At 43.3% G+C, this 27,120-nt stretch overlaps 1 protein-coding gene across 1 annotated transcript in view; it reads right to left on the reverse strand.

The window, feature by feature from the left end:
- LOC138663748 (zinc finger protein 585A-like) overlaps window positions 1-27,120 on the reverse strand; it is a 94,133-nt gene that overhangs the window by 57,540 nt on the left and 9,473 nt on the right. Inside the window, exons 2-7 of the mRNA XM_069750077.1 lie at window positions 17,031-17,185; window positions 16,722-16,901; window positions 16,206-16,329; window positions 16,025-16,122; window positions 15,749-15,839; window positions 6,779-8,163 (exon numbers count right to left, since the gene is read on the reverse strand). Coding sequence (XP_069606178.1) covers window positions 6,779-8,163; window positions 15,749-15,839; window positions 16,025-16,122; window positions 16,206-16,329; window positions 16,722-16,901; window positions 17,031-17,108 — 1,956 coding nt within the window. The 5' untranslated portion in view covers window positions 17,109-17,185. The remainder of the gene's footprint in view (window positions 1-6,778; window positions 8,164-15,748; window positions 15,840-16,024; window positions 16,123-16,205; window positions 16,330-16,721; window positions 16,902-17,030; window positions 17,186-27,120) is intronic.

A 27,120-nucleotide genomic window follows, 5' to 3' on the forward strand; every position in this document is an offset into this window, starting at 1 on the left:
GACCATGCGCATGGCGCCAGCCCATCAGGAAGATTGTCGATTTCTGGTGTTGCATAACTTGCATGATGTTATCGTGCTGGGTTTTCAATGGTTGCAGGTACATAATCCTGTGTTGGACTGGAAGTCCTTGTCTGTGACTAATTGGGGTTGTCAGGGGGTTCATAATGATGTTCCTTTGATGTCAATCTCCTCTTCTTCACCTTCTGAAATTCCAGAGTTTTTGTCTGATTTTCAGGATGTATTCGATGAGCCCAAGTCCAGTTTCCTTCCACCGCACAGGGACTGAGATTGTGCTATTGACTTGATTCCAGGCTGTAAGTTTCCTAAGGGTCGACTTTTCAACCTATCTCTGCCTGAACATACCGCCATGCGGAGCTATATTAAGGAGTCTTTGGAGAAAGGGCATATTCGACCATCTTCTTCACCGTTGGGAGTGGGGTTCTTTTTTGTTGCTAAAAAAGATGGTTCCTTGAGACCCTGTATAGATTATCACCTCTTGAATAAAATCATGGTCAAGTTTCAATACCCTTTGCCTTTGCTTTCCGATTTGTTTGCTAGGATTAAGGGAGCTAGTTGGTTTACCAAGATTGACCTTCGAGGGGCATATAATCTTGTTCGTATTAAGCAGGGTGAATTGAAAACTGCGTTTAACACGCCCGAAGGCCATTTTGAATACCTTGTGATGCCATTCGGACTCTCTAATGCTCCATCTGTTTTTCAGTCCTTCATGCATGATATCTTCCGGACTTATCTTTATAAATTCTTGATTGTATGTTTGAACGATATTTTGATTTTTTCCGATGATTGGGAGTCTCATGTGCAACAGGTCAGGATGGCATTTCAGATCCTTCGTGACAATGCCCTGTTTGTGAAAGGGTCTAAACGTCTCTTTGGGGTGCAGAAAGTCTCTTTTTTGGGCTTCATTTTTTCTCCCTCGTCTATAGAGATGGATCCGGTTAAGGTTCAGGCCATTCATGATTGGATTCAGCCCACATCTGTGAAGAGCCTTCAGAAATTTTGGGGTTTTGCAAATTTTTATCGCCGTTTCATTGCTCATTTTTACAGCGTGGTTAAACCCTTGACCGATTTGACGAAGAAAGGCGCTGATGTGGCGAATTGGTCCTCTGCGGCTGTCTCTGCCTTTCAGGAGCTTAAATGTCGATTTACAGTTAGGTCCATATATATTTGGACAGAGACAACATTTTTCTAATTTTGGTTATAGACATTACCACAATGAATTTTAAACAAAACAATTCAGATGCAGTTGAAGATCAGACTTTCAGCTTTCATTTGAGGGTATCCACATTAAAATTGGATGAAGGGTTTAGGAGTTTCAGCTCCTTAACATGCGCCACCCTGTTTTTAAAGGGACCAAAAGTAATTGGACAATTGAGTCCAAGGCTATTTCATGGACAGGTGTGGGCAATCCCTTCGTTATGTCATTCTCAATTAAGCAAATAAAAGGCCTGGAGTTGTTTTGAGGTGTGGTGCTTGCATTTGGAAGGTTTTGCTGTGAAGTAAACATGCGGTCAAAGGAGCTCTCCATGCAGGTGAAACAAGCCATTCTTAAGCTGCGAAAACAGAAAAAAAACATCTGAGAAATTGCTACAATATTAGGAGTGGCAAAATCTACAGTTTGGTACATCCTGAGAAAGAAAGAAAGCACTGGTGAACTCATCAATGCAAAAAGACCTGGGCGCCCACGGAAGACAACAGTGGTGGATGATCGCAGAATTATCTCCATGGTGAAGAGAAACCCCTTCACAACAACCAACCAAGTGAACAACACTCTCCAGGAGGTCGGCGCATCAATATCCAAATCTACCATAAAGAGAAGACTGCATGAAAGTAAATACAGAGGGTTCACAGCACGGTGCAAGCCACTCATCAGCATCAAGAATAAAAACGCTAGACTGAACTTTGCTAAAAAGAATTTAAAAAAGCCAGCACAGTTCTGGAAGAACATTCTTTGGACAGATGAAACCAAGATCAACCTCTACCAGAATGATGGAAAGAGAAAAGTATGGCTAAGGCGTGGTACAGCTCATGATCCAAAGCATACCACATTATCTGTAAAACACGGCGGAGGCAGTGTGATGGCTTGGGCATGCATGGCTGCCAGTGGCACTGGGTCACTAGTGTTTATTGATGATGTGACACAGGACAGAAGCAGCCAAATGAATTCTGAGGTATTCAGAGCCATACTGTGTGCTCAGATCCAGCCAAATGCAGTCAAACTGATTGGTCGCCGTTTCATACTACAGATGAACAATGACACAAAACATAAAGCCAAAGCAATCCAGGAGTTTATAGAAGCAAAGAAGTGGAATATTTTTGAATGACCAAGTCAGTCACCTGATCTCAACCCAATTGAGCATGCATTTCAATTGTTAAAGACTAAACTTCAGACAGAAAGGCCCACAACAAACAGCAACTGAAAACCACCGCAGTGCAGGCCTGGCAGAGCATCAAAAAGGAGGAAACAAAGCGTCTGGTGATGTCCATGAGTTCAAGACTTCAGGCAGTCATTGCCAACAAAGGGTATTCAACCAAGTACTAAAAATGAATATTTTATTTAAAATTATTGAATCTGTCCAATTACTTTTGGGCCCTTTAAAAACAGGGTGGCACATGTTAAGGAGCTGAAACTCCTAAACCCTTCATCCAATTTTAATGTGGATACCCTCAAATGAAAGCTGAAAGTCTGAACTTCAACTGCACCAGAATTGTTTTGTTTAAAATTCATTGTGGTAATGTCTATAACCAAAATTAGAAAAATGTTGTCTCTGTCCAAATATATATGGACCTAACTGTACTTCTGCTCCAGTGTTGCGCCAACCGGATGTTTCTCTTCCGTTTCAGGTTGAGGTTGACGCTTCTGAGATTGGGGCAGGGGCCGTTTTGTCTCAGAGGGATCCTGTTGGTTCCTTAATGAAACCGTGTGCCTTCTTTTCCCGTAAGTTTTCGCCTGCTGAACGCAATTATGATGTGGGCAATCGGGAGTTGTTGGCTATGAAGTGGGCGTTTGAGGAGTGGCAACATTGGCTTGAGGGAGCAAAGCACCGTATTGTGGTCTTGACCGATCAAAAGAATTTGATTTACCTCGAGTCTGCTAAACGGCTGAATCCTAGGCAGGCTCGATGGTCCTTGTTTTTTTCCCGTTTTGATTTTGTGGTCTCGTACCTTCCGGGTTCTAAGAATATTAAGGCTGATGCCCTCTCTAGGAGTTTTTTGCCTGATTCTCCTTAGGTCTTAGAGCCGGTCCTTATTCTGAAAGAGGGGGTGGTCTTTTCTGCCATTTCCCCTGATTTACGACGGGTTCTTCAGGAATTTCAGGCTGACAAACCTGACCACTGTCCTGTGGGGAAATTGTTTGTTCCTGACAGATGGACTAGTAGAGTGATTTCTGAGGTTCACTGTTCCGTGTTGGCCGGTCATCCTGGCATTTTTGGTACCAGAGATTTGGTTGGTAGGTCCTTTTGGTGGCCTTCATTGTCACGTGATGTGCGTTCTTTTGTGCAGTCCTGTGGGACTTGTCCGCAGGCCAAGCCTTGTTGTTCCTGTGCTAGTGGGTTGCTTTTGCCATTGCCAGTCCCTGAGAGGCCCTGGACGCATATTTCGATGGATTTTATTTCTGATCTTCCGGTCTCCCAGAAGATGTCTGTTATCTGGGTTGTTTGTGACTGGTTCTCTAAGATGGTTCATTTGGTGCCCTTGCCTAAATTGCCTTCCTCTTCAGATTTGGTTCCGTTGTTCTTTCAGCATGTGGTTCGTTTGCATGGTATTCCGGAGAATATTGTGTCCGACAGAGGTTCCCAGTTTGTCTCTAGGTTTTGCCGGGCCTTTTGTGCCAAGCTGGGCATTGATTTGTCTTTTTCTTCTGCATTTCATCCTCAGACAAATGGCCAGACCGAGCGAACTAATCAGACCTTGGAGACTTATTTGAGATGCTTTGTGTCTGCTGATCAGGATGATTGGGTGGCCTTCTTGCCATTGGCCGAGTTTGCCCTTAATAATCGGGCTAGTTCTGCTACCTTGGTTTCGCCTTTCTTTTGTAATTTTGGTTTTCATCCTCGTTTTTCTTCTGGGCAGGTTGAGCCTTGACTGTCCTGGTGTGGATTCTGTGGTGGACAGGTTGCAGCAGATTTGGGCTCATGTGGTGGACAAGTTGGTGTTGTCTCAAGAGGAGGCTCAACGTTTTGCTAATCATCGTCGGTGTGTTGGTTCCCGGCTTCGGGTTGGGGATCTGGTCTGGTTGTCTTCCCGTCATGTTCCTATGAAGGTTTCTTCTCCTAAGTTTAAGCCTCGGTTTATTGGTCCTTATAGGATTTCTGAGATTATTAATCCGGTGTCTTTTCGACTGGCGCTTCCGGCCTCTTTTGCTATCCATAATGTCCTCCATAGATCTTTGTTGCGGAAATATGTGGAGCCCGTTGTTCCCTCTGTTGATCCTCCGGCCCCTGTGTTGGTTGATGGGGAGTTGGAATATGTTGTTGAGAAGATTTTGGATTCCTGTTTTTTCGAGGCGGAAGCTTCAGTACCTGGTCAAATGGAAGGGTTATGGCTAGGAGGATAATTCTTGGGTTTTTGCCTCTGATGTCCATGCTGCTGATTTGGTCCGTGCCTTTCATCTGGCTCGTCCTGATCGTCCTGGGGGCCCTGGTGAGGGTTCGGTGACCCCTCCTCAAGGGGGGGTACTGTTGTGAATTCTGTTCTTGGGTTCCCTCCAGTGGTTGTAGGTGGGAATGCAGTTGTCTCTGAGTCGCAGTCCTGGCCAGGTGTATCGGATGATTACAATTCTGACTGGGATATTTAGGTGTGCAGGATCCTTTAGCCTTTGCCAGCTGTCAATGTTCCTTGTGTTGGATCACTTTCTGGCTTCTCCTGCTTGCTGCCAAATTCAGCAAAGATAAGTGTTTGGTTTTTGTATCTGTGGCACACTGCTGTGTGCTTGTTTCAGTTTTATTCCTGCTCTGATTGTAGGATTCACTGGAGTTGCAGATTTACGCTCCTACATCTTTTAGTTAGATGTAGGAAGTTTTTGTATATTCTGCTGTGGATGTTTTTGAAGGGTAAAACCCTTCAAACTGACCGCACAGAACTCTGTCCTATCCTGTCCTATCTAGCTAGAGTGGCCTCCTGTGCTAAATCCTGTTTTTCTGCCTGTGTATGTTTTTTTCCTCTCCGACTCACCGCCAATATTTGTGGGGGGCTGTCTATCCTTTGGGGATTTTCTCTGAGGCAAGATAGTATTCCTATTTCCATCTTTAGGGGTATTTAGTCCTTCGGCTGTGACGAGGTGTCTAGGTGTGTTAGGTACACTCCACGGCTACTTCTAGTTGCGGTGTTAAGTTCAGGATTGCGGTCAGTATAGTGGCCACCTTCTCCAGTGATAGTTCTCATGCAGCTCCAAGGTCACCGGATCATAACACATACCACTGCAAATCTACCAAGACCCGGCCGTACCTCTAAACTTTAATCTCAAACAAGGAGAAGACTGATCAGAGATGCAGCCAAGAGGCCCATGATCACTCTGGATGAACTGCAGAGATCTACAGCTGAGGTGGGACTGTCTGTCCAGAGGACAACAATCAGTCTAATTACTGTAATTACTTAGGGATCCAGCAATAGTAGAAACAAAAATACAGCACTCACCAAATGGCAAAAAACTCTACTTTTATTCCTTACTCCATCAATCCAAATACTTTTCATAGGGAAGAGTAGCAAAGCAGATGACAGGCGGCAGCCTTTTTGCATCCACTGACTCTTTAGCCCTGTGTGTTGGCATCATAGCACACATTAGTTAAAGCAATCCTGGCAGCAGGATTTTGCTACAGAAACTACAAACCATTTCAGATTGCGGCTGTCATACTGATTAAAATGATACCTGGGGTGAAGAGATCCATCTTATGGTTCTTGTGTAATCAGTGTTAGGCTGCCGTCACACTTGCTGTATTTGGTCAGTATTTTACATCAGTATTTGTAAGCCAAAACCAGGAGTGGAACAATTCGAGGAAAAGTATAATAAAAACATATGCACCACTTCTGCATTTATCACCCACTCCTAGTTTGGGCTTGCAAATACTGATGTAAAATACTGACCAAATACTGCTAGTGTGACGGCAGCCTTAGACGTTTGCAGTTAATGACATGCTCGTGCTCCGGGGCCTGCTCTAGGCCATAAAAATCAAGGAAAGACCTTGCCACAGGCCACCCCGAAGCACAGTCTGTCTCTATGATGCTACTGTACTTGATCAGGTCAGTTGGTCTCCACTAACTAATAAGACATTATCCTTATTAGATGTGACATGTTTGGTGTCTGATGCTTGCCTTAGCAACTGTCCCGATCATGTGTACAAGAGAAATGCTGGACAACCCCTTTAAGATGCAGTTAGTGTTCACATATTGGTAAAGTATTCTATATACATGGTGAAATATTTAGGATTGTTATATGCATTCAACGTGCTGATGTTTATTGCTTATTGCATACAGTACATTTCCTAATCACTATCATTTAGTGTTCTCAATTGCTTTCCCTTTTTGATATGTGACAACTTATACTGTAACTTTTCTTGTTCAATTCATGAATAATTTTATAAAACATGAAATGGTTTTGCCCCTGTGTAATTTCTCTGATGTTTAAGATGATGTAATTTCTTTGTTAAACATTTTACAATTCTCAATGCGAAAAGGGCTTCTCCTCTGTGTGTATTCTTTGATTTATAATTGGTTGACCGGAAAATTACTTCTCCCCTGTGTGAATTTTAAGATGGGCAACAAGATATGCTTTCTTGGTAAAACATTTCCCACATTCTGAACAAGAAAATGGCTTCTCCCCCGTGTGTGTGCGTTTATGTTGAACGAGATCTCCTTTGTTAGAAAAACATTTCCCACATTCGTGACATGAATATGGCTTCTCTCCCGTGTGAATTTTCTTATGTACATTAAGATTTGACTTCTTAGTAAAACATTTCCCACATTCTAAGCAAGAAAAAGGCTTCTCACCTGTGTGAATGATCTTATGTGAAACAAGACTAGTTTTGCATGTAAAACATTTCCCACATTCTGGACATGAAAATGGCTTCTCCCCTGTGTGAATTACCTTATGTGCAATAAGATTTGCTTTGTAGGTAAAACATTTCCCACATTCATTACATGAAAATGGTTTCTCCCCTGTGTGAATTTTCTTATGTGCAGTAAGATTTTCTTTCTTGTTAAAACATTTCCCACATTCTGAACAAGAAAATGGCTTTTCCCCTGTGTGACTTATCTGATGACTAACAAGTTTTGATTTAATGCTATAGGATTTTTCACATTTTGTACATGAAAATGGTTTCCTCCCCGTGTGAGTGATTTTATGTTTAACAAGCTCTCCTTTGCCTGTAAAACATTTCCCACATTCGTGACATGAAAATGGCTTCTCCCCTGTGTGAATTCTCTGATGTACAGTAAGATTTGCTTTTATAATAAAACATTTCCCACATTCTGAACATGAAAATGGTTTCTCCCCTGTGTGAATTTTCTTATGTGAAGCAAGACTTGTTTTGTAAGTAAAATATTTCCCACATTCTGCACATGAAAATGGCTTCTCCCCTGTGTGAATTCTTTGATGATCAATAAGACTTGCTTTCTTGTTAAAACATTTACCACACTCTGAACAAGAAAATGGCTTCTCCCCTGTGTGAATCTTCTTATGTGCAACAAGACTTGTTTTGTACGTAAAACATTTCCCACATTCTGAACAAGAAAATGGTTTCTCCCCTGTGTGAATTTTCTGATGTGCAGTAAGTGTTTCTTTCCGGTTAAAACATTTTCCACATTCATGACATGAAAATGGTTTCTCCCCAGTGTGAATTCTCTCATGTACACTAAGCCTTGTTTTGTTGGTAAAACATTTCCCACATTCTTGACATGAAAATGGCTTCTCGCCTGTATGAGCTTTTTGATGTTCAGCGTCCTTTTTGTTATTGTCATTTTGCTTAGCAGTTTGAAATGAATCAGAAGATGGAACCTGTAGATAAGGAACTGATGATAGATTTTTTCTGTAAAGGCCTGGTGGTATGTCTGGAATAGTGTCATGCTCTTCATATATACATGGTGTGATACCATAATCAGCTGCTTCAAAATCCGTATATGCCGGATGTCCCTCTGACGCACATTCATCTGCCAAGAAAAAATAAATAAATTTCTTCCTAAATGCTGCCTCTTGAAACAAATTGTGCTAAAATTCAATTACCGGTACCAGTTATCGAAGACACAGATACCAACTGTAGTTTCAATGCAAGGACTAATAGATTATGATACTAAGCCAAAAGGTTGTGCTTTTTCAATTTTACGGTACTCTTCTAATATTAGTTTCTTACACCTTTATGTTTCAATGTGCTTGTCAACATTTTTTTCTAATGAAATGTTCAGTGCAAAATCAGAGAGGCCTGTAAGTCACTGCTATTAGGTGGTGTCTGTCCACCCTCCCTGACAGCTACATGAACTATAGCATAGAACAAGGCAAAAGGGAGGAGCAGTTGGTTGTGTACAAAGAAGCCATGACTAGAGTAGGTGTAAGGTTGGAGTAGTACATGCATTTTTGTAATTATTTTCATTTGCAAAAAATAAGGAGCAAAAAGAAATGAAAGGAGGACAAGTGAAACATTGGCTTTTGAGATGTATATGGAAGCACTGAAAATTAATTTAAAGCAGTGTCATTTTGTCATGGTTGCCAGTCTCGGCTCTTTGGGCGATCAGCTTAAGCTACTTAAAATGTATTGTATAATCCTAACAGAAAAATTTGGTCATTTCTGAATCAAAATGAGTTTTGTTTCTTTGCCCAAAGTACTGAGACTTGTACAAAATATATTACCGTATATACTCGAGTATAAGCCGAGATTTTCAGCCCAAAATTTTGGGCTGAAAGTGCCCCTCTCGGCTTATACTCGAGTCACGGTGGGTGGCAGGGTCGGCGGGTGAGGGGGAGAGGGCGCTGAGGCATACTCACCTAGTCCCGGCGATCCTGACGCTGCCCCTGCCTGTCACACTGTCTCCGGGTGCCGCAGCTTTTCCCCTGTTCAGCGGTCACGTGGGACCGCTGATTAGAGAAATGAATATGCGGCTCCACCTCCCATAGGGGTGGAGCCGCATATTCATTTCTCTAATCAGCGGTGCCGGTGACCGCTGATAGAGGAAGAGCTGCGGCACCGAAGACCGTGTGACAGGCAGAGGGAGCGGAACGCCGGGAGCAGGTAAGTATTACATATTCACCTGTCCGCGTTCCACACGCCGGGGGTCGCTCTGTCTTCGCGTCCTCTTGCTCTGACTGTTCAGGTCAGAGGGCGCGATGACGCATATAGTGTGCGCGCCGCCCTCTGCCTGATCAGTCAGTGTGGAGAGACACCGGGACCGGACGCTGAGGAGCTGCAAGCGAGGTGAGTATGGCATTTTTTTTTTATTGCAGCAGCAATGGCACAGCTTTATATGGCACAGCTACGGGGCAATAATGAACGGCACAGAGCACTATATGGCAGCTATGGGGCAATAATGAACGGCGCAGAGCACTATATGGCAGCTATGGGGCAATAATGAATGGCGCAGAGTATTATATGGCAGCTATGGGGCAATAATGAACGGCGCAGAGCACTATATGGCAGATATGGGGCAATAATGAACGGCTCAGAGCACTATATGGCAGCTATGGGGCAATAATGAACGGCGCAGAGCACTATATGGCACAGCTATGGGGCAATAATGAATGGCGCAGAGCACTATATGGCACAGCTATGGGGCAATAATGAACGGTGCAGAGCACTATATGGCACAGCTATGGGGCAATAATGAACGGCGCAGAGCACTATATGGCAGCTATGGGGCAATAATGAACGGCTCAGAGCACTATATGGCAGCTATGAGGCAATAATGAACGGCGCAGAGCACTATATGGCACAGCTATGGGGCAATAATGAATGGCGCAGAGCACTATATGGCACAGCTATGGGGCAATAATGAACGGTGCAGAGCACTATATGGCACAGCTATGGGGCAATAATGAACGGCGCAGAGCACTATATGGCACAGCTATGGGGCAACAATGAACGGTGCAGAGCACTATATGGCACAGCTATGGGGCAATAATGAACGGCGCAGAGCACTATATGGCACAGCTATGGGGCAATAATGAACGGTGCAAGCACTATATGGCACAGCTATGGGGCAATAATGAACGGTGCAGAGCACTACATGGCACAGCTATGGGACAATAATGAACGGTGCAGAGCACTATATGGCACAGCTATGGGGCCATAATGAACAGTATGGAGCATCTATTTTTATTTTTGAAATTCACCGGTAGCTGCTGCATTTTCCACCCTAGGCTTATACTCGAGTCAATAAGTTTTCCCAGTTTTTTGTGGCAAAATTAGGGGGGTCGGCTTATACTCGGGTCAGCTTATACTCGAGTATATACGGTATCAGTAAGCAGGATTTAAAAAAAAAATGGAGCACAACAAATATAAAGCTGATCATCTAGAAAAAAAGATATTTGTACTTACAATATCTTTGCTATACTGTCACATGATTATGCTATAATGTAATTGGCATGCTCCTGCACTTCACTTCATACCAGCTGCATTAATAGAGTCCATGGCTGCAATGGTGGGGACGCTGCACAATGCACGTGGTCTCCCAATCTGTGTACATCCACTCTGCTTGACAGCTATTTGTTTAGATAACTGGCTCTATTTTGTGATGGTGAGTTTTGCTACTTAGTTCTGACCCAGCTTGTTATCTGACCTTGCTTCTTGGTTCTCCCCAATCGGTTTATACACTTGCTGCTGATCTCCAGGGGGCTGACTTCTATTTTGTTTACCATTCTGGAACTTGAATCGGTGACAGATAATACAGCAATGTCTAAATCTCTGTTTGGCCATCAAATTGTAAAATATAAGGGATCTCTTGGACTTGTTAATTGGTTTAGCCCTGACCAAGCTCACTGTAGTTTGCCTAACTTTGCTGGTAAGTAAAATCGTAACAAGACAAATGTTGAATACTTTTGGAATGAAACATCTACAATCTACGGTGGATCAAGTTCATGGAATGTCTCAGCTGGCTTGAGAATTGGCCAAACAATTTCAACCTTAGGAAATATCCCTTAACACTAGAACTACCGCAGGTTTCATAATACCTATAACTTCCATTAGGGGTAATTTTGACCCCCATTCAAAAGTACTGACTCTGGAGTAAAAATAACTTTTTTGTTGCCAACAAATTAAAGAACATTTATTTTAACTTAGTAGGAACAGTGTTAAGATCAAGTACAGCACACATTTTCCTTTTACACGGTCATAGCATGAAGCTGAAGAATGATCTCACGTTTGCTAATTTTACTCCCAGTTGCTGTTTTATAGAGTATAGTTGCGTTTATAGATGCTAAATCAAGTACATTACAAAACACCTGAACTGGCCATCGGCGGCTTACAGATTTTGTGGTGTACTTTCGAGCCATTTGGTCTACTGTGTCCACTCCAACCTTTGTTTTATTGTAAAATTGTACCGTTTCCGTTTTTTTTTTTCTTGTCGTTTCCAACTGCTACATCTGGGTGAAGACTACTGAGCAAAATGACATTCTTATTTGGCTTACCTTGGTAAACTTTAAGAGTGATGTCACCATTCTTCATCAGAGTAGTCTTATATGTATTTGTTATTAGGAGACTTGCCTACTACTACTTTTATGTATGGGGGTCAAATTGACCCCTTCAGTACTTAGGTATGAATTGTAAAATCCGGGCCCCTGAAAAAGTTTCAATTCATTTTTGTGTCCTAAAATATACACTACCGTGAATAAATAAAAGTCACAAAAACTCAGAACTCATTTGTTAAAATTTTAGAAATTATAGGAAAAAGAAATAGCAAAAGGGTCAAAATTACCCCTCCGGTAGTTCTAGTGTTAATGCTGCAGCTGTTCCTGAACTCAAAAGAAACTCACAGATTTTTGGGAAATTGCAAAAAATTCTTGCTTTTCTATGAAAATTGTAAATTATCTGCCCTCAAACCTTTGTCTCTGAACAACAACATGCTAGACTATGTTTATTACAACACTAGGATCTTTAGATGTGGGCTTTCTTTTTATTTCTTGTGTCTCAAGTAGCGTTTTCTGCAGAAACCATTTACGACCAAAACAGAACATTGCAGAGTGAGACTTTTGCCCTTTTTGTTCAATGGGCTACAAATTCTCAGAGCAAAGATTTTGGCATTTGATGACAATTTCTTCTCGGTGGCTTTGAGGAAATCTACCTAGATGAATGAGTATTTTCTTGATTTATCCAACATTTGGTTGCTATGTTTAGATTTGTTTCAACTCTTTTACACAGCAGAGAAATCATCAGTTTTATTGATCTGACTTTTAGTAGGATGTTGAAATTGCCTTTGACTATTTCTCTGCCAGAGGGATAGACAGAGAGAAACGTAATACACAAAATACACTTAGTGGTTGACAGTCGTAAGAATTAGGGGGCGAGAAGAAAATAAAAAACCCATTTGAATCTGGGATCAACATAAATTTCTGCAGTCTCGTTATATCAAGATTTACTTATGTCTCCAGCTTGAACATGTAACTACAAAAATGGAATTTATTGTTGGGATTCTTACGGTGCAGCAAATTGTGTCACATCATTGGACACATCAAGCAGTAAATATAGTCATGGACAGTATGTCATCTTTTCAGATTGCCTGTGTTTTGCTTGGCAGTGATTTTAGCTCACAAAAAAAGAAAAAAACAAAACGTATTGTTTTGTTATCATATTGTAAAAACAAAACATTTAACTGTTTCTATTTACAGAACTGCATAATGGATTGTATTTTCCATATTGAGCTGAAGTTTTTACTAGTACCATATTGGAATACGTACAAATTTTTAATTTATTATTTTGAACCAAAACTAACAAAAATGACAATTGTATCAATATTTTCCATATATTACAAAAAATAAAAAAAATTATATATATACAGTCATGGCCAAAAGTTTTGAGAATGAGACAAATATTAATTTTTCCAAAGTCTACTGCTTCATTTTTTCTAATGGCAATTTGCATATACTCCTGAATGTCAGAGTGATCAGCTTAACAGCAATTACTGTACTTGCAAAGTCAATATTTACCCAGAAAATGAACTTTAACCCCCAAAACACATTTCAACATCATTGCAGTCCTGCCTTAAAAGGAGCAGCTAACATCGTTTTAGTGATTGATCCATTAACACAGCTGTGGGTGTTGATGAGGACAGGGCTGGCGATCAATCAGTCATGATTAAGTAAGAATGACATCACTGGACACTTTAAAAGGAGGCTGGTGCTTGGTATCATTGTTTCTCTTCAGTTAACCATGGTTATCTCTAAAGAAACACGTGCAGCCATCATTGCACTGCACAAAAATGGCCTAACAGGGAAGAGTATCGCAGCTACAAAGATTGCACCTCAGTCAACAATCTATCACATCATCAAGAACGTCAAGGAGAGAGCTTCCATTGTTGTCAAAAAGGCTCCAGGGCGCCCAAGAAAGACCAGCAAGCGCCAGGACCGTATCTTAAAACTGTTTCAGCTGCGGGATCGGACTATCAGCAGTGCCCAGCTTGCTCAGGAATGGCAGCAGGCTGGTGTGAGTGCTTCTGCACGCACTGTGAGGCGGAGACTCTTTGAGCAAGGCCTGGTTTCAAGGAGGGCAGTAAAGAAGCCACTTCTCTCCAGAAAAAACATCAGGGACCGACTGATATTCTGCAAAAGGTACAGGGAGTGAACTGCTGAGGACTAGGGCAAAGTCATTTTCTCTGATGAATCCCCTTTTCGATTGTTTGGGACATCTGGAAAACAGCTTATTCGGAGAAGAAGAGGTGAGCGCTACCACCAGTCTTGTCTCATGCCAACTGTAAAGCATCCTGAAACCATTCATGTGTGGGGTTGCTTCTCAGCCAAGGGAATCGGCTCACTCACAGTCTTGCCTAAAAACACAGCCATGAATAAAGAATGGTACCAGAATGTCCTCCAAGAGCAACTTCTCCCAACCGTCCAAGAGCAGTTTGGCACCCAACAATGCCTTTTCCAGCATGATGGAGCACCTTGCCATAAAGCAAAGGTGATAACTAAATGGCTCAAGGAACAAAACATAGAGATTTGGGGTCCATGGCCTGGAAACTCCCCAGATCTTAATCCCATTGAGAACTTGTGGTCAATCATAAAGAGACGGGTGGACAAACAAAAACCAACACAATCTGGCAAAATGCAAGCATTGATTATGCAAGAATGGACTGCTATCAGTCAGGATTTGGTCCAGAAGTTGATTGAGAGCATGCCAGGGAGAATTGCAGAGGTCTTGAAGAAGAAGGGTCAACACTGCAAATATTGACTTGCTGCATTAACTCATTCTAACTGTCAATATAACCTATTGGTACTCATAATATGATTGCAATTATATTTCTGTATGTGATATAAACATAAGACAAACACTAATAAAAACCAGAGGGCAGCAGATCATGTGAAAATATAATTTTGGTGTCATTCTCAAAACTTCTGGCCATGACTGTAGATAAATTTATGTTTTAAAGCTTTATAGCAGAAGGTTAGCTATGTATTACAGCCAGCTCCAGCTGTGGATGATATGAGCACTCCTGAGTCCGTGTCAAGCAAGAGATACAACTATGCCCTTTTGTGGTAAATTTCCTACAACTTGGACTCAGAGATCAGGGAATCATTGTCCTGGGGCTGTTGGGGATCAGCAGGAATAATGTCACATTCAGGAGGATGTATGGGAGGATAAAGAACTAGGAGCACTTGAATAGGAAGAGGAATAGGTGGATTTGGATGCCAACATTGAGGTATCCCAAAGTCATGCAGACAATGTGGCTTACACTCATTGTTGTCCTCGTTATCATATTCACAAACACACTGACTAGAATGATAAAACGTCATATAATGGGGAGGAGAGTTAATTAACAGGGTCTTCAATCACACTGGTGAACATAACAAGTTGACTATTGTGTTGATTAATGGCTTTCAGGTGTATCTTTAGCATCATGTAAAGTGGTGACTATTGGATAGCCATGCTGTTAGACCCTCGCTATTAAAGCAAAATGTGAGAATTTTTTCTACTTCTGAAAGGAACACAAACATGAAGTATTACCTGGATAAGCTCTATACTCAGCCTGTGGTTGCTTTCACCCAAAAGATACCTGCTGTCTGTATGTCTGACCTGAAGGTCCCTCTCCACTTCCTGCAGAGTCAATGCTACACCACTTCTGTCAGCTATACAAGTAGCCGATGCAGCAGCAAAAATAATTTATAGGACATGATCAACCACATATTTTATCTTTAGCTGTGCCAACCTCACACACATCAGTAAAAGCAAATGCACTACCTTAGCAGCCAGGAAGAGTTATACCTGGACTGTGTCCTTCCTCGATAAGATATCTAGAGATCTGACCCCGTGAACCACAAGCAGGATTTGATCCAATTTGCCATTAGTCTACTTACTATCCTTCCCAGCCTCAGAGATGGTAATTGATTTAGAATTAAAAATATTATGAAAGATCCTTTTTAATGGTGTGCAGATTGGTTGTTGTCCAGGTCTTACGACCCCCACCAATTGCTTAAAAGACTGCTAAGAAGAGCATAGCTTGTGAGGTAAGTGCACAGAACAGAGTACGGATTCAATAGAAAGTCTACAAAATAATTGTAATAATTAGTGAATAAGTAAATATAAAGGTCACTACTCACCTGCACTGTCATCTGTAATAACCTCCACTTTAAACCAATCATCCCCTCTCACATAGGTCTCTGTAGTATCAACACTGTTCATGCCATCATCCTGAAACAAATCTTGTAGAAGTCACTGACAGATTAAAAAGTCACATCTATGATCAACTCTAATCCTGCCATCTCCACCGATCTCATTACACTAGTATACAACATATAACACAAGACTGAACACAAGACCTTCATATCAGTCTACACATCATAAAGAAGATCTCAAGATGCCTTCTCTCCATCTACCTGATGATCCTGAGGAACACTGGGATCTTCTTGTTCACAGTCCTGTGGAAGAAGAGGATGAGGAGATCTCTCTGGTGTAGTCCTGTTACTGGATAGAACTGGAGGAAACACATACAGGGACTGAATTCATTCTTTACACACAGATAATTATAGGCCATATGTATTTAGTTCCCTCTATTACCTGGTGATGTGAGGGTCTGGGGAACCTCCATCAAGACATCCTTGTACAGATCTTTGTGTCCTTCTAGATACTCCCCCTCCTCCATGGAGAAATAGACAGCAACATCCTGGCACCTTATAGAAACCTGACACATACAATGATACCGTCATCATCACAATTAGTGATGAGCGAGTATACTCGTTGCTCGGGTTTTCCCGAGCATGCATGGGTGGTCTTCGAGTAATTTTAAGTGCTTGGAGATTTAGTTTTTGTTGACGCAGCTGCTTGATTTACAGCTTCTAGCCAGCCTGAGTACATGTGGGGGGTTGCATGGTTGCTAGGGAATCCTCACATGTATTCAAGCTCTCTAACAGCCGTAAATCATTCAGCTGTGGTGACGAAAACTAAATCTCTGAGCACTTACAAATACTCGACAACCAAGCGTGCTCGGGAAAACTTGAGCAACGAGTATACTCGCTCATCACTATCCCTTCATAGCATTACTGTACAATGTCACAGAATTCCCAGCAGTGTCACCTCTCCAGTCAACAGCTCAATCATCTTGTAGGTGAGTTCTAGAATCTTCTGGTCATTGATGTCCTCATGTATCAGGGGGTGAGGTGGAGGCTCCGTGATTGGGCTCAGGTGTCTTCCCAATTCCTCAGACACAAGGTCCTGACAGCGCTCACTAGAGGTCTTCTTCACCACTGTGTAATCCTGGTTATGGAGAGACACATTAATAAATCTCTCTACAGACATTTCCAGAGTCCTCACCTCTCCAGTTCTGTCCATCTGTTATTCCCATAGATGAGAATGATGTGATGTGACATCATCGGAATCTCTTACCTTTCCAGTAAGCTGGAAGAGGATCTCTAGGGTGAGGTGTAATATCTTCTCCACCATCTTGTCACTGTTCCTTTCCATCCTTGATGGCTAAATCAGGAAAATTCACTTATATAGAAGATCTCGGATATTGTAATGACCTGAATGGGAAGTTTTGCCTGTGTAATATCATAATAATAATCAAAATGAAAATATACAAATACAGGAAACTTTATATCCGTTACTGGCTTCTGAAATTATACTAACATGTATGGCACGTGACTATTTCATAAGTGTTCACCTGTTATTTTTATTGTTCACCAATTCTGCTGCAGTTTGTGGTTTCAAGGTGTTTTCAGTTGATTCATCAACTACAACTTTTTAAACAATTGCAAAATTTCTTACAAATGTACTACTACAGTTCATCCCAAGATATGTTAGTGCAAAGTTTGTGTAATTTAGCAAAATATACTTTTTTGCCCTAGGAGAATTTTTGTGTGTGCAAACTTCATGACCCACGTGTGCCATTTTGAAGAGAAAAATTAGGAGAAAAAAAAAGATTAAATGCCTTCCACAAGGGAAGAAAAGAAAAGTGCATTAAAAATAACAAATAACGAATTGGGACCCAAATTTTCTTGTTGTTATACCAGCAGAATGGATGTGACTGAAGTCCTTTTATAAACAGTCAGAGAAGGGGAAGATTGTTAGCTTACTACTTGAACTCTTTCTCTCTCCACGATGTACCTGCCTCTAAGGCCAAGTTCACATGACCACATAAAAAATCCTCAGAGTTTCAAGCAGAAAACATCAAGCAGCTATTAATAATTTAGAGCTTTTTTAACTGGATTTTGGTTCAGGGATTTAGGAACAACCAATAGAACCTAGGAGGGAAAGGTTGCTCCCATACACCAGCTCAGGTTTTATAGGTCTAATAAGATGCAGCTGAGATTTGTGTTGTGTTGGAACTGGAGAATAGACCGTTAATGGTGGACAGTCTGTGCAAAAGACTCAAAAGTACCTATAATACCAAGTTGGTGATACTGTAATGTATATTTTTCTCTTACTCAAAGAAAGCATTGTCTTGTTATTCATTTGTGCCTAAGGAAGGCTGTTTTAATTTTGGAGCTGGAAAGTTTATGAAGGAAAATAAACTTTACTTTGTTTTGATATTAAAACTGGTGACTGTGCATGACCAAGCGACAACCAGAGAGCTGTAACTGCCACACCATTTACACTTTCCTATGTTAAAGAACTGTGATGTACCTGTAAAAAAATTGGATGCTATACGATGGCTGTTTGGAAAAAAATTTTGTGCACCCATAGACTTAAAGAGACAAGTCTCATCCAAATTATAGAAGAAACTAATGTATGCTGTGACTACTTTTTTCCCCATACACACAGATTTGGTCAGTGAAAGGAAAAATAAAAATCACTTATCTGCACTGCCACATTAAATAATATTGATCCGTCAGACACGGTAAATATTTTATAGACAGCACTGGCACTGAAAATATGGTCATGTGAACGAGCCCTAAAAACAACTATTGGAGCTAGCTATTATTGCTCCTGTTTAACCAAAGCAAATGCCACTGTCAATCTCTGACTGTGGCCTTTAAATTGTGAAATCCTCGTGGGGCATATTGATCCATCTGTAAGACACAATAGTGGGATGCCGATGGATTGCCACATCGGTCCTGCATAAGCCTTCCATTAATGCCTTCTTGGTGCATATGTGAAGCTCAGCTCCAGGCTTGGCATCCTAGAAGTCTGTATTTTTCACTATATAGCACAAGCCATCCAACTTTCTCGGGATCAAGTCCTCTAGGGGAGACTAACAGATGCGGTCACACATTAACGTTAAAAAAAGAATAGAAAGTTAAACGCCATAAAGAAAAAAAAAACCAAAATATTTTTCTATCAATGTACAACTCCAAGCAAATGCAATACAAAGCAAACAAAATCTTGTATGTACCCCAAATTATACTAATAAAATCTACAACTAAGCACACAAAGCCTTCATACAGTTCCATTGGCTGAAAAAAATATTTTTATAAGTCGCAGAAAATGGGGACATACAGTTAGGGCCAGAAATATTTGGACAGTGACACAATTTTCGCGAGTTTGGCTCTGCATGCCACCACATTGGATTTGAAATGAAACCTCTACAACAGAATTCAAGTGCAGATTGTAACGTTTAATTTGAAGGGTTGAACAAAAATATCTGATAGAAAATGTAGGAATTGTACACATTTTTTTTACAAACACTCCATATTTTAGGAGGTCAAAAGTAATTGGACAAATAAACATAACCCAAACAAAATATTTTTATTTTCAATATTTTGTTGCAAATCCTTTGGAGGCAATCACTGCCTTAAGTCTGGAACCCATGGACATCACCAAACGCTGGGTTTCCTCCTTCTTAATGCTTTGCCAGGCCTTTACAGCCGCAGCCTTCAGGTCTTGCTTGTTTGTGGGTCTTTCCGTCTTAAGTCTGGATTTGAGCAAGTGAAATGCATGCTCAATTAAGTTTAGATCTGGAGATTGACTTGGCCATTGCAGAATGTGCCACTTTTTGGCACTCATGAACTCCTGGGTAGCTTTGGCTGTATGCTTGGGGTCATTGTCCATCTGTACTATGAAGCGCCGTCCAATCAACTTTGCAGCATTTGGCTGAATCTGGGCTGAAAGTATATCCCGGTACACTTCAGAATTCATCCGGCTACTCTTGTCTGCTCTTATGTCATCAATAAACACAAGTGACCCAGTGCCATTGAAAGCCATGCATGCCCATGCCATCACGTTGCCTCCACCATGTTTTACAGAGGATATGGTGTGCCTTGGATCATGTGCCGTTCCCTTTCTTCTCTAAACTTTTTTCTTCCCATCATTCTGGTACAGGTTGATCTTTGTCTCATCTGTCCATAGAATACTTTTCCAGAACTGAGCTGGCTTCTTGAGGTGTTTTTCTGCAAATTTAACTCTGGCCTGTCTATTTTTGGTATTGATGAATGGTTTGCATCTAGATGTGAACCCTTTGTATTTACTGTCATGGAGTCTTCTCTTTACTGTTGACTTAGAGACAGATACACCTACTTCACTGAGAGTGTTCTGGACTTCAGTTGATGTTGTGAACGGGTTCTTCTTCACCAAATTAAGTATGCGGCGATCATCCACCACTGTTGTCATCCGTGGACGCCCAGGCCTTTTTGAGTTCCCAAGCTCACCAGTCAATTCCTTTTTTCTCAGAATGTACCCAACTGTTGCTTTTGCTACTCCAAGCATGTCTGCTATCTCTCTGATGGATTTTTTCTTTTTTTTCAGCCTCAGGATGTTCTGCTTCACCTCAATTGAGAGTTCCTTTGACCGCATGTTGTCTGCTCACAGCAACAGCTTCCAAATGCAAAACCACACACCTGGAATCCACCCCTGACCTTTTAACTACTTCATTGATTACAGGTTAACGAGGGAGACGCCTTCAGAGTTAATTACAGCCCTTAGAGTCCATTGTCCAATTACTTTTGGTCCCTTGAAAAAGAGGACGCTATGCATTACAGAGCTATGATTCCTAAACCCTTTCTCCGATTTGGATGTGGAAACTATCATATTGCAGCTGGGAGTGTGCACTTTCAGCCCATATTATATATATAATTGTATTTCTGAACATGTTTTTGTAAACAGCTAAAATAACAAAACTTGTGTCACTGTCCAAATATTTCTGGCCCTAACTGTAAAACAATATTTTTTTTTTTATTATGCAAACTTCCGAATTTTGCTAAAGTTACAAAAATAACAGAGATCATTATATGCTAGTTTAAATGGGTCATCTCATGTTTGGCGCTGGCTGCAGGTTGCTATATATTAAACTGAGGTGTACTTGCCATCTAGGGTCCAGCATTAAGTTTACACCTTTGCTCCAATGCTGGCTGCGGGTTGACAATAGTTGATGATAGTGTGGCATTCAATTAATGATCTCTGCGACTCTGCCCATGTGGACAGAACGCCCCCTTTAGAGAATTTGAGCTCACTGACTTCCTGCCACTGTCGACATCAGAGCCACAATCAATAACAGAAAGCAGGACCCAGGGACGGTGAGTACATGATTTGTTATTTTATAATAATCAGTAGCCAGGGCCAAATAGTTTTCTAAAATGAGAAAATGTAATCACAATGAACATGTAAAACTGTGAAAATGAAACCCAAGAAGACAATGTTGAAATTATATTTATTCGGACTCCCATGACAGCACCATGAGAGAGGGGATCTGCCCTTCAGGAACAGGAAACTTGCAGATACAAAAGGGTGGCACCTCTCCCACGCATCAGTTGGTTTCCTGTTCCTGATGGGACGGATCCGTATAGTTGCCTATAGGATTTCGGATCCCAGGCTCGGCCAGTCGACTCAGGTAGCGGGGGGGGGTCTCCTACTCCGACCAGGTGCAAGAATCCTGGAAGCGCCACGGTGCTCCTCGATGGTAACACGGCAGTGAGCAAGCAGCAGGGAGCAAGGTCCGGAGGATCGCGGTCTCCGGAAGTGGCCAGCGTCGAGTTAAGTATTTTCCTGGGCTCCCTGAGGTTCCTGCGGTGTGGGGTCTCTGTGTGTCCCGAGCAGTAGTTTCTGATGTGGGGGCGTGTGCGGCTCTCTTCCGGCATCCCAGAGCGGTGCCTGGCACGCTCAATGCCGCCGGGGGTCGCCGACGCCGGCTCCCTTTGGCACATGCGCGGGGGGTTTCTAGTGCCGGGAAAATGGCGGCCACCATATAGAGAGACCGGAGACCAGATTCAGTTCCATTAGGAACTGAATAGCACTTGCAGGGGTGGGGGATGCCGGGGAGAGGTGCGGATTCACCTGCCAACCCGGAACAGAGGAGGGTATATTGGGCCATCAGATGGAGAGATCCCTGCTTCTGGCCCATTTTCCTCACAATGGAGGATGAGCAGCTGCAAACTGTGTAGCCAGTGGAAGCTGCAGTCCAGCAGACTACAGACAAGCCACAGGCCCCACAGAAAAGTCGGGATGGAGGTGGCCAGCTGAGTGACCGATCCAGCCGCAGGACTTCTTCCAGGCGAATGACTGACTGAAAAATTCTCTCCTCGTATTCCGCTCCCTATCTCTGCAGACACTGGTGAGTGATCTTCGTGAATGTTCTCTCAGTGATGCAGCCTCCCCCTTATGTTTTTATTCTTAGGGGAAGAAGTGCACAGATAAGGCAAGGCACAGGGAATGCTCCCTCTGTGGATCCCCTCTACCGGACTCTTGTCCAAAGAGATTATGCACCCCCCTGTATCCAACAGACGGTGAGGCTTAGGAAGGGGGAGACAATGTAGTTCCTAGATATACCTTATTTCCCATTAAATTTTCCCCTCAGGTGGTGGAGGAGACTTCTAACTTCACTTCAAGTCTGAAGGAAATTATCAGGACAGAAGTAAGGGAGTCTATAAAATCCCTGTCCCATGGAGAAAGTTCTAGGCAGAAGGATCTCCCAGAATCAGACTCGTCAGTAGACTGGAGGGGCGATGAAGTTTCACCTGAATCATCTCTCTCGGCCTCTTCATCTGAAGAGGATTCGGGCCGCTTCTGTCTGCCCCTAGAACTTGTGGATAAACTTGTAAACGCGGTCAGGAGAACAATGGGGATAGCAGAACCCAGACCTGAAATGTCCATACAGGATGTAAATTTTAAGGGTCTAGATCAAAGGAGACGTAGATCTTTTCCCTTGAATGAGAAGATTCGGGGTCTGTTTCTCCGTGAATTGAAAAGGCTGGAAAACAGAGGCTCCCTACCTCCGACCCTCAAGCGAAGATACCCCTTTGATGACCCAGCGGTTAATCTCTGGGATAAAGCCCCTAAACTAGATGCAGCAATCTCAAAGGCATCCAAAAAATCTTCCCTGCCCTTTGGGGATATGGGCTCTCGTAAAGATCCCCTAGATAGAAAGGCGGGCATTTTCCTTAAAGGAACCTGGGAGATGGCAGCCGTATCGCCGAGACCAGCAGTGGCGTCCCCTTGCGCAGCCAGACATATGATTGTCTGGCTGGACCAAATTGAGTATCAGCTCAAAGAAGGAACGCCTTGAGAGACGATTCTGGGAGCCCGTCCAACAAATCAGGAGACCGCGGCTTTCTTGTCAGATGCCTCAACTGATTCAATCAGGATGGCGGCAAGGGCAACGGGTCTCTCCAACGCAGCCCGCAGAGCTCTGTGGCTAAAATGCTGACCAGGAGATATCCAAACAAGGCCTAAGCTCTGTACCATCCCGTGTGAAGGGGCATACCTCTTTGGTTCTGTCCTGGATAAATTGCTAGATAAAACAGGGGATGAGAAAGATTTCCCAATCCATTCTCCTCCTTCCGACGTCCTTTTAGCAGGAGATGATTCGGTCAAAGAAGACCGTCAATGGACCGCTCTAAATGGGATGACAAGAAGAAGAGAGGTACCAGCTTCATGTTCAGGCGTTCATCGCAGGAATGGAAAAAAACATCCCAATGACTAGCGGCTCCCGTGGGAAGTAGATTGTTGGCCTTTTATCCATCCTGGTTTCTTATCACCAACAGCAGTTGGGTGCAGGGTGTGATATCCACAGGACTTAAACTTGAGTTCTTTTTGACCCCAGGGGATCATTTCAAGATGACTCCTGTCCATTCCTCCCTGATAGAACAGTCTGCCTTAGAGTCTGAGGTTGTCAAATTGTGCCAAAAAAGGGTCATGATGGAGGTTCCAGCTTCGGAGAAGGGTAGAGGTTTTTATTCTCCCCTGTTCTTGGTCCAGAAGCTTGACAAATCTTATAGGACCATCATTAATCTTTGGTCCCTTAATAGATTTCTCGTCGCTTGACCCTTTAAAATGGAAACAGTTGGCTCAGCAATAAAAATGTTGTTTCAAAACGGTTTTATAGTGGTCTTAGATTTAAAAGACGCATACTACCATGTACCCAGTCACTCAGATTATCGACGCTTCTTGAGAGTAGCCGTCTCCATAGATGGCATAGTCGGGAATTTTGAGGATAGAGCTCTCCCCTTTGGCCTTTAAGTAGTACATGGATTTTTACGCAACTAATCTCTGAAGGTATGGCCCATCTTCTAGAATCAGACATCTTGATTATCCCATACTTAGACGACTTCTTAAAGGGAACCTGTCACCCCGAAATTCGCGGGTGAGGTAAGCCCACCGGCATCAGGAGCTTATCTACAGCATTCTGTAATGCTGTAGATAAGCCCCCCGATGTTACCTGAAAGAGGAGAAAAAGACGTTATATTATACTCACCCAGGGGCGGTCCCGCTGCTGGTCAGGTCAAACGGGCGTCTCCGGTCCGCTGCGGCGCCTCCCATCTTCATTACAAGACGTCCTCTTCTGATCTTCAGCCACGGCTCCGGCGCAGGCGTACTTTGCTCTGCCCTGTTGAGGGCAGACAAAGTACTGCAGTGCGCAAGCGCCGGACCTCTGACCTTTCCGGCGCCTGCGCACTGCAGTACTATCCTCTGCCCTCAACAGGGCAGAGCAAAGTACGCGTGCGCCGAAGCCGTGGCTGAAGATCAGAAGAGGACGTCTTGTAATGAAGATGGGAGGCGCCGCAGCAGACCGGAGACGCCCGTTTGACCTGACCAGCAGCGGGACCGCCCCGGGGTGAGTATAATATAACGTCTTTTTCTCCTTTTTCAGGTAACATCGGGGACTTATCTGCAGCATTACAGAATGCTGCAGATAAGCCCCTGATGCCGGTGGGCTTACCTCACCCGCGAATTTCGGGGTGACAGGTTCCCTTCAATTTTAGGCAATTCAGCAGATCATTGTCTCTCCCAGTTAAAAAGGTCTGTATCATCTCGAACACCTGGGTTGGTTAATAAACTCAGAAAAATCCCGGTTACAACCCTTGAGGATCCTGCAATTTCTCTGTCTCATTTTAGATTCAGAGAATCAAGAGTGTCATCTGCCAACTGACAAAATAATTCACATCCGTCATCAGGTTCTGCGGGCAGTAAATAGACCCTCCATGACCCTCAGGGCAGGCCATATCCCTTCTAGGTTCCCTAATGTCTTGTATTCTGGCCTTCAAATGGGCTCAGGTTCACACAAGAGGCCTTCAGAAGGATGTTTAATTTTATGATAGGGATCTGCGGGGGTCCCTACAAGGAAAAATAACATTACAACCATCTGCCGTAAGCTCCTTAAAATGGTGACTTAACAGGGATAATTTGTCTTCAGGGGTTCCCTGGGAGAATAACATATCTCGTATAGTAACTACTGACGCCAGTCCCGTGGGACTGTGGGCCTATATGGGGGATATGGTGGTGCAGGGACAATGGGATTCCCAGGTACATGGTTCATCCAACCTGAAGGAACTATTGGCGGTAGAGCTATCAGTTAAAAAACTCCTCGTATACCTACAGGATCACCATGTCAGAATCCTCTTGGACAATCAAGTCACAGTGGCCTATATCAACCACCAAGGTGGGACCCAATCCGAGGCTCTGATGGAAATAACGTAACGCCTTTTTCAGACAGCGGAAAGACATTTTCTATCTTTGACAGCACTTCACATCAAAGGAAAAGACAACACCACAGCAGATTTTCTAAGCCGCAACATGCTGAGGCAGGGAGAGTGGTGTATGAATGGAGCTGTCTTCAGTCAGATTGTACGCCTGTGGGGTCAACCAGACATAGACCTTTTTGCCACCATAAGAAACAGAAAAGTAAAACAATTCTGTTCTCTCAACCCGAGGGAAAATACCCTTGTGGTGGACGCCTTTCTACGGAAGTGGGATTTCAATCTGGCCTACGCCTTTCCCCCGTTGTCTCTGTGCCTCTGGTAGTAAGGAAAATCAGAAAAGACAGGGCGAGGATTACCGTATATACTATAAGCCGAGATTTTCAGCCCAAATTTTTGGGCTGAAAGTGCCCCTCTCGGCTTATACTCGAGTCACGGTAGCGGTGGGGTCGGCAGGTGAGGGGGAAAGGGCGCTGAGGTATACTTACCTAGTCCCAGCGATCCTGGTGCTCCCCCTGCCCTCCCACGGTCTTCTGTGCTGCAGATTCCTCCCCTCTTCAGCGGTCACGTGGGACCGCTCATTAGAGAAATGAATAAGCGGCTCCACCTCCCATAGCGGTGGAGCCACCTATTCATTTCTCTAATCAGCGGTGCCGGTGACCGCTGATAGAGGAAGAGGCTGCGGCACAGAAGACCGTGGGACGGCAGGGGGAGCCGGACGTCGGGACCAGGTAAGTATGTCATATTCACCTGTCCGCGTTCCAGCCGCCGGGCGCCGCTGTCTTCCCGGCGTCTATCTGCGCTCTGACTGTTCAGGTCAGAGGGCGCGATGACGCATATAGTGTGCGCGGCGCCCTCTGCCTGATCAGTCAGAGTGGGGAGACGCCGGGACCGGACGCTGGGAGCTGCAATCAAGAAAGGTGAGTATGGCTTTTTTTTTTTTTATTGCAGCAGCGGCGGCACAGATTTATACCGAGCATATATGGGGCAGTATGAACAGTGCAGAGCACTATATGGGGCAGATATGGGGCAATATGAACAGTGCAGAGCACTATATGGGGCAGATATGGGGCAATATGAACAGTGCAGAGCACTATATGGGGCAGATATGGGGCAATATGAACGGTGCAGAGCACTATATGGGGCAGATATGGAGCAATATGAACAGTGCAGAGCACTATATGGGGCAGATATGGGGCAATATGAACGGTGCAGAGCACTATATGGGGCAGATATGGGGCAATATGAACAGTGCAGAGCACTATATGGGGCAGATATGGAGCAATATGAACAGTGCAGAGCACTATGTGGGGCAGATATGGGGCAATATGAACGGTGCAGAGCACTATATGGGGCAGATATGGGGCAATATGAATGGTGCAGAGCACTATATGGGGCAGATATGGAGCAATATGAACAGTGCAGAGCACTATATGGGGCAGATATGGGGCAATATGAACAGTGCGGAGCACTATATGGGGCAGATATGGGGCAATATGAACAGTGCAGAGCACTATATGGGGCAGATATGGGGCAATATGAACAGTGCAGAGCACTATGTGGGGCAGATATGGGGCAATATGAACGGTGCAGAGCACTATATGGGGCAGATATGGGGCAATATGAATGGT

Source organism: Ranitomeya imitator, chromosome 2 (genome assembly GCF_032444005.1).
Source record: "Ranitomeya imitator isolate aRanImi1 chromosome 2, aRanImi1.pri, whole genome shotgun sequence".
NCBI lineage: Eukaryota > Metazoa > Chordata > Amphibia > Anura > Dendrobatidae > Ranitomeya > Ranitomeya imitator.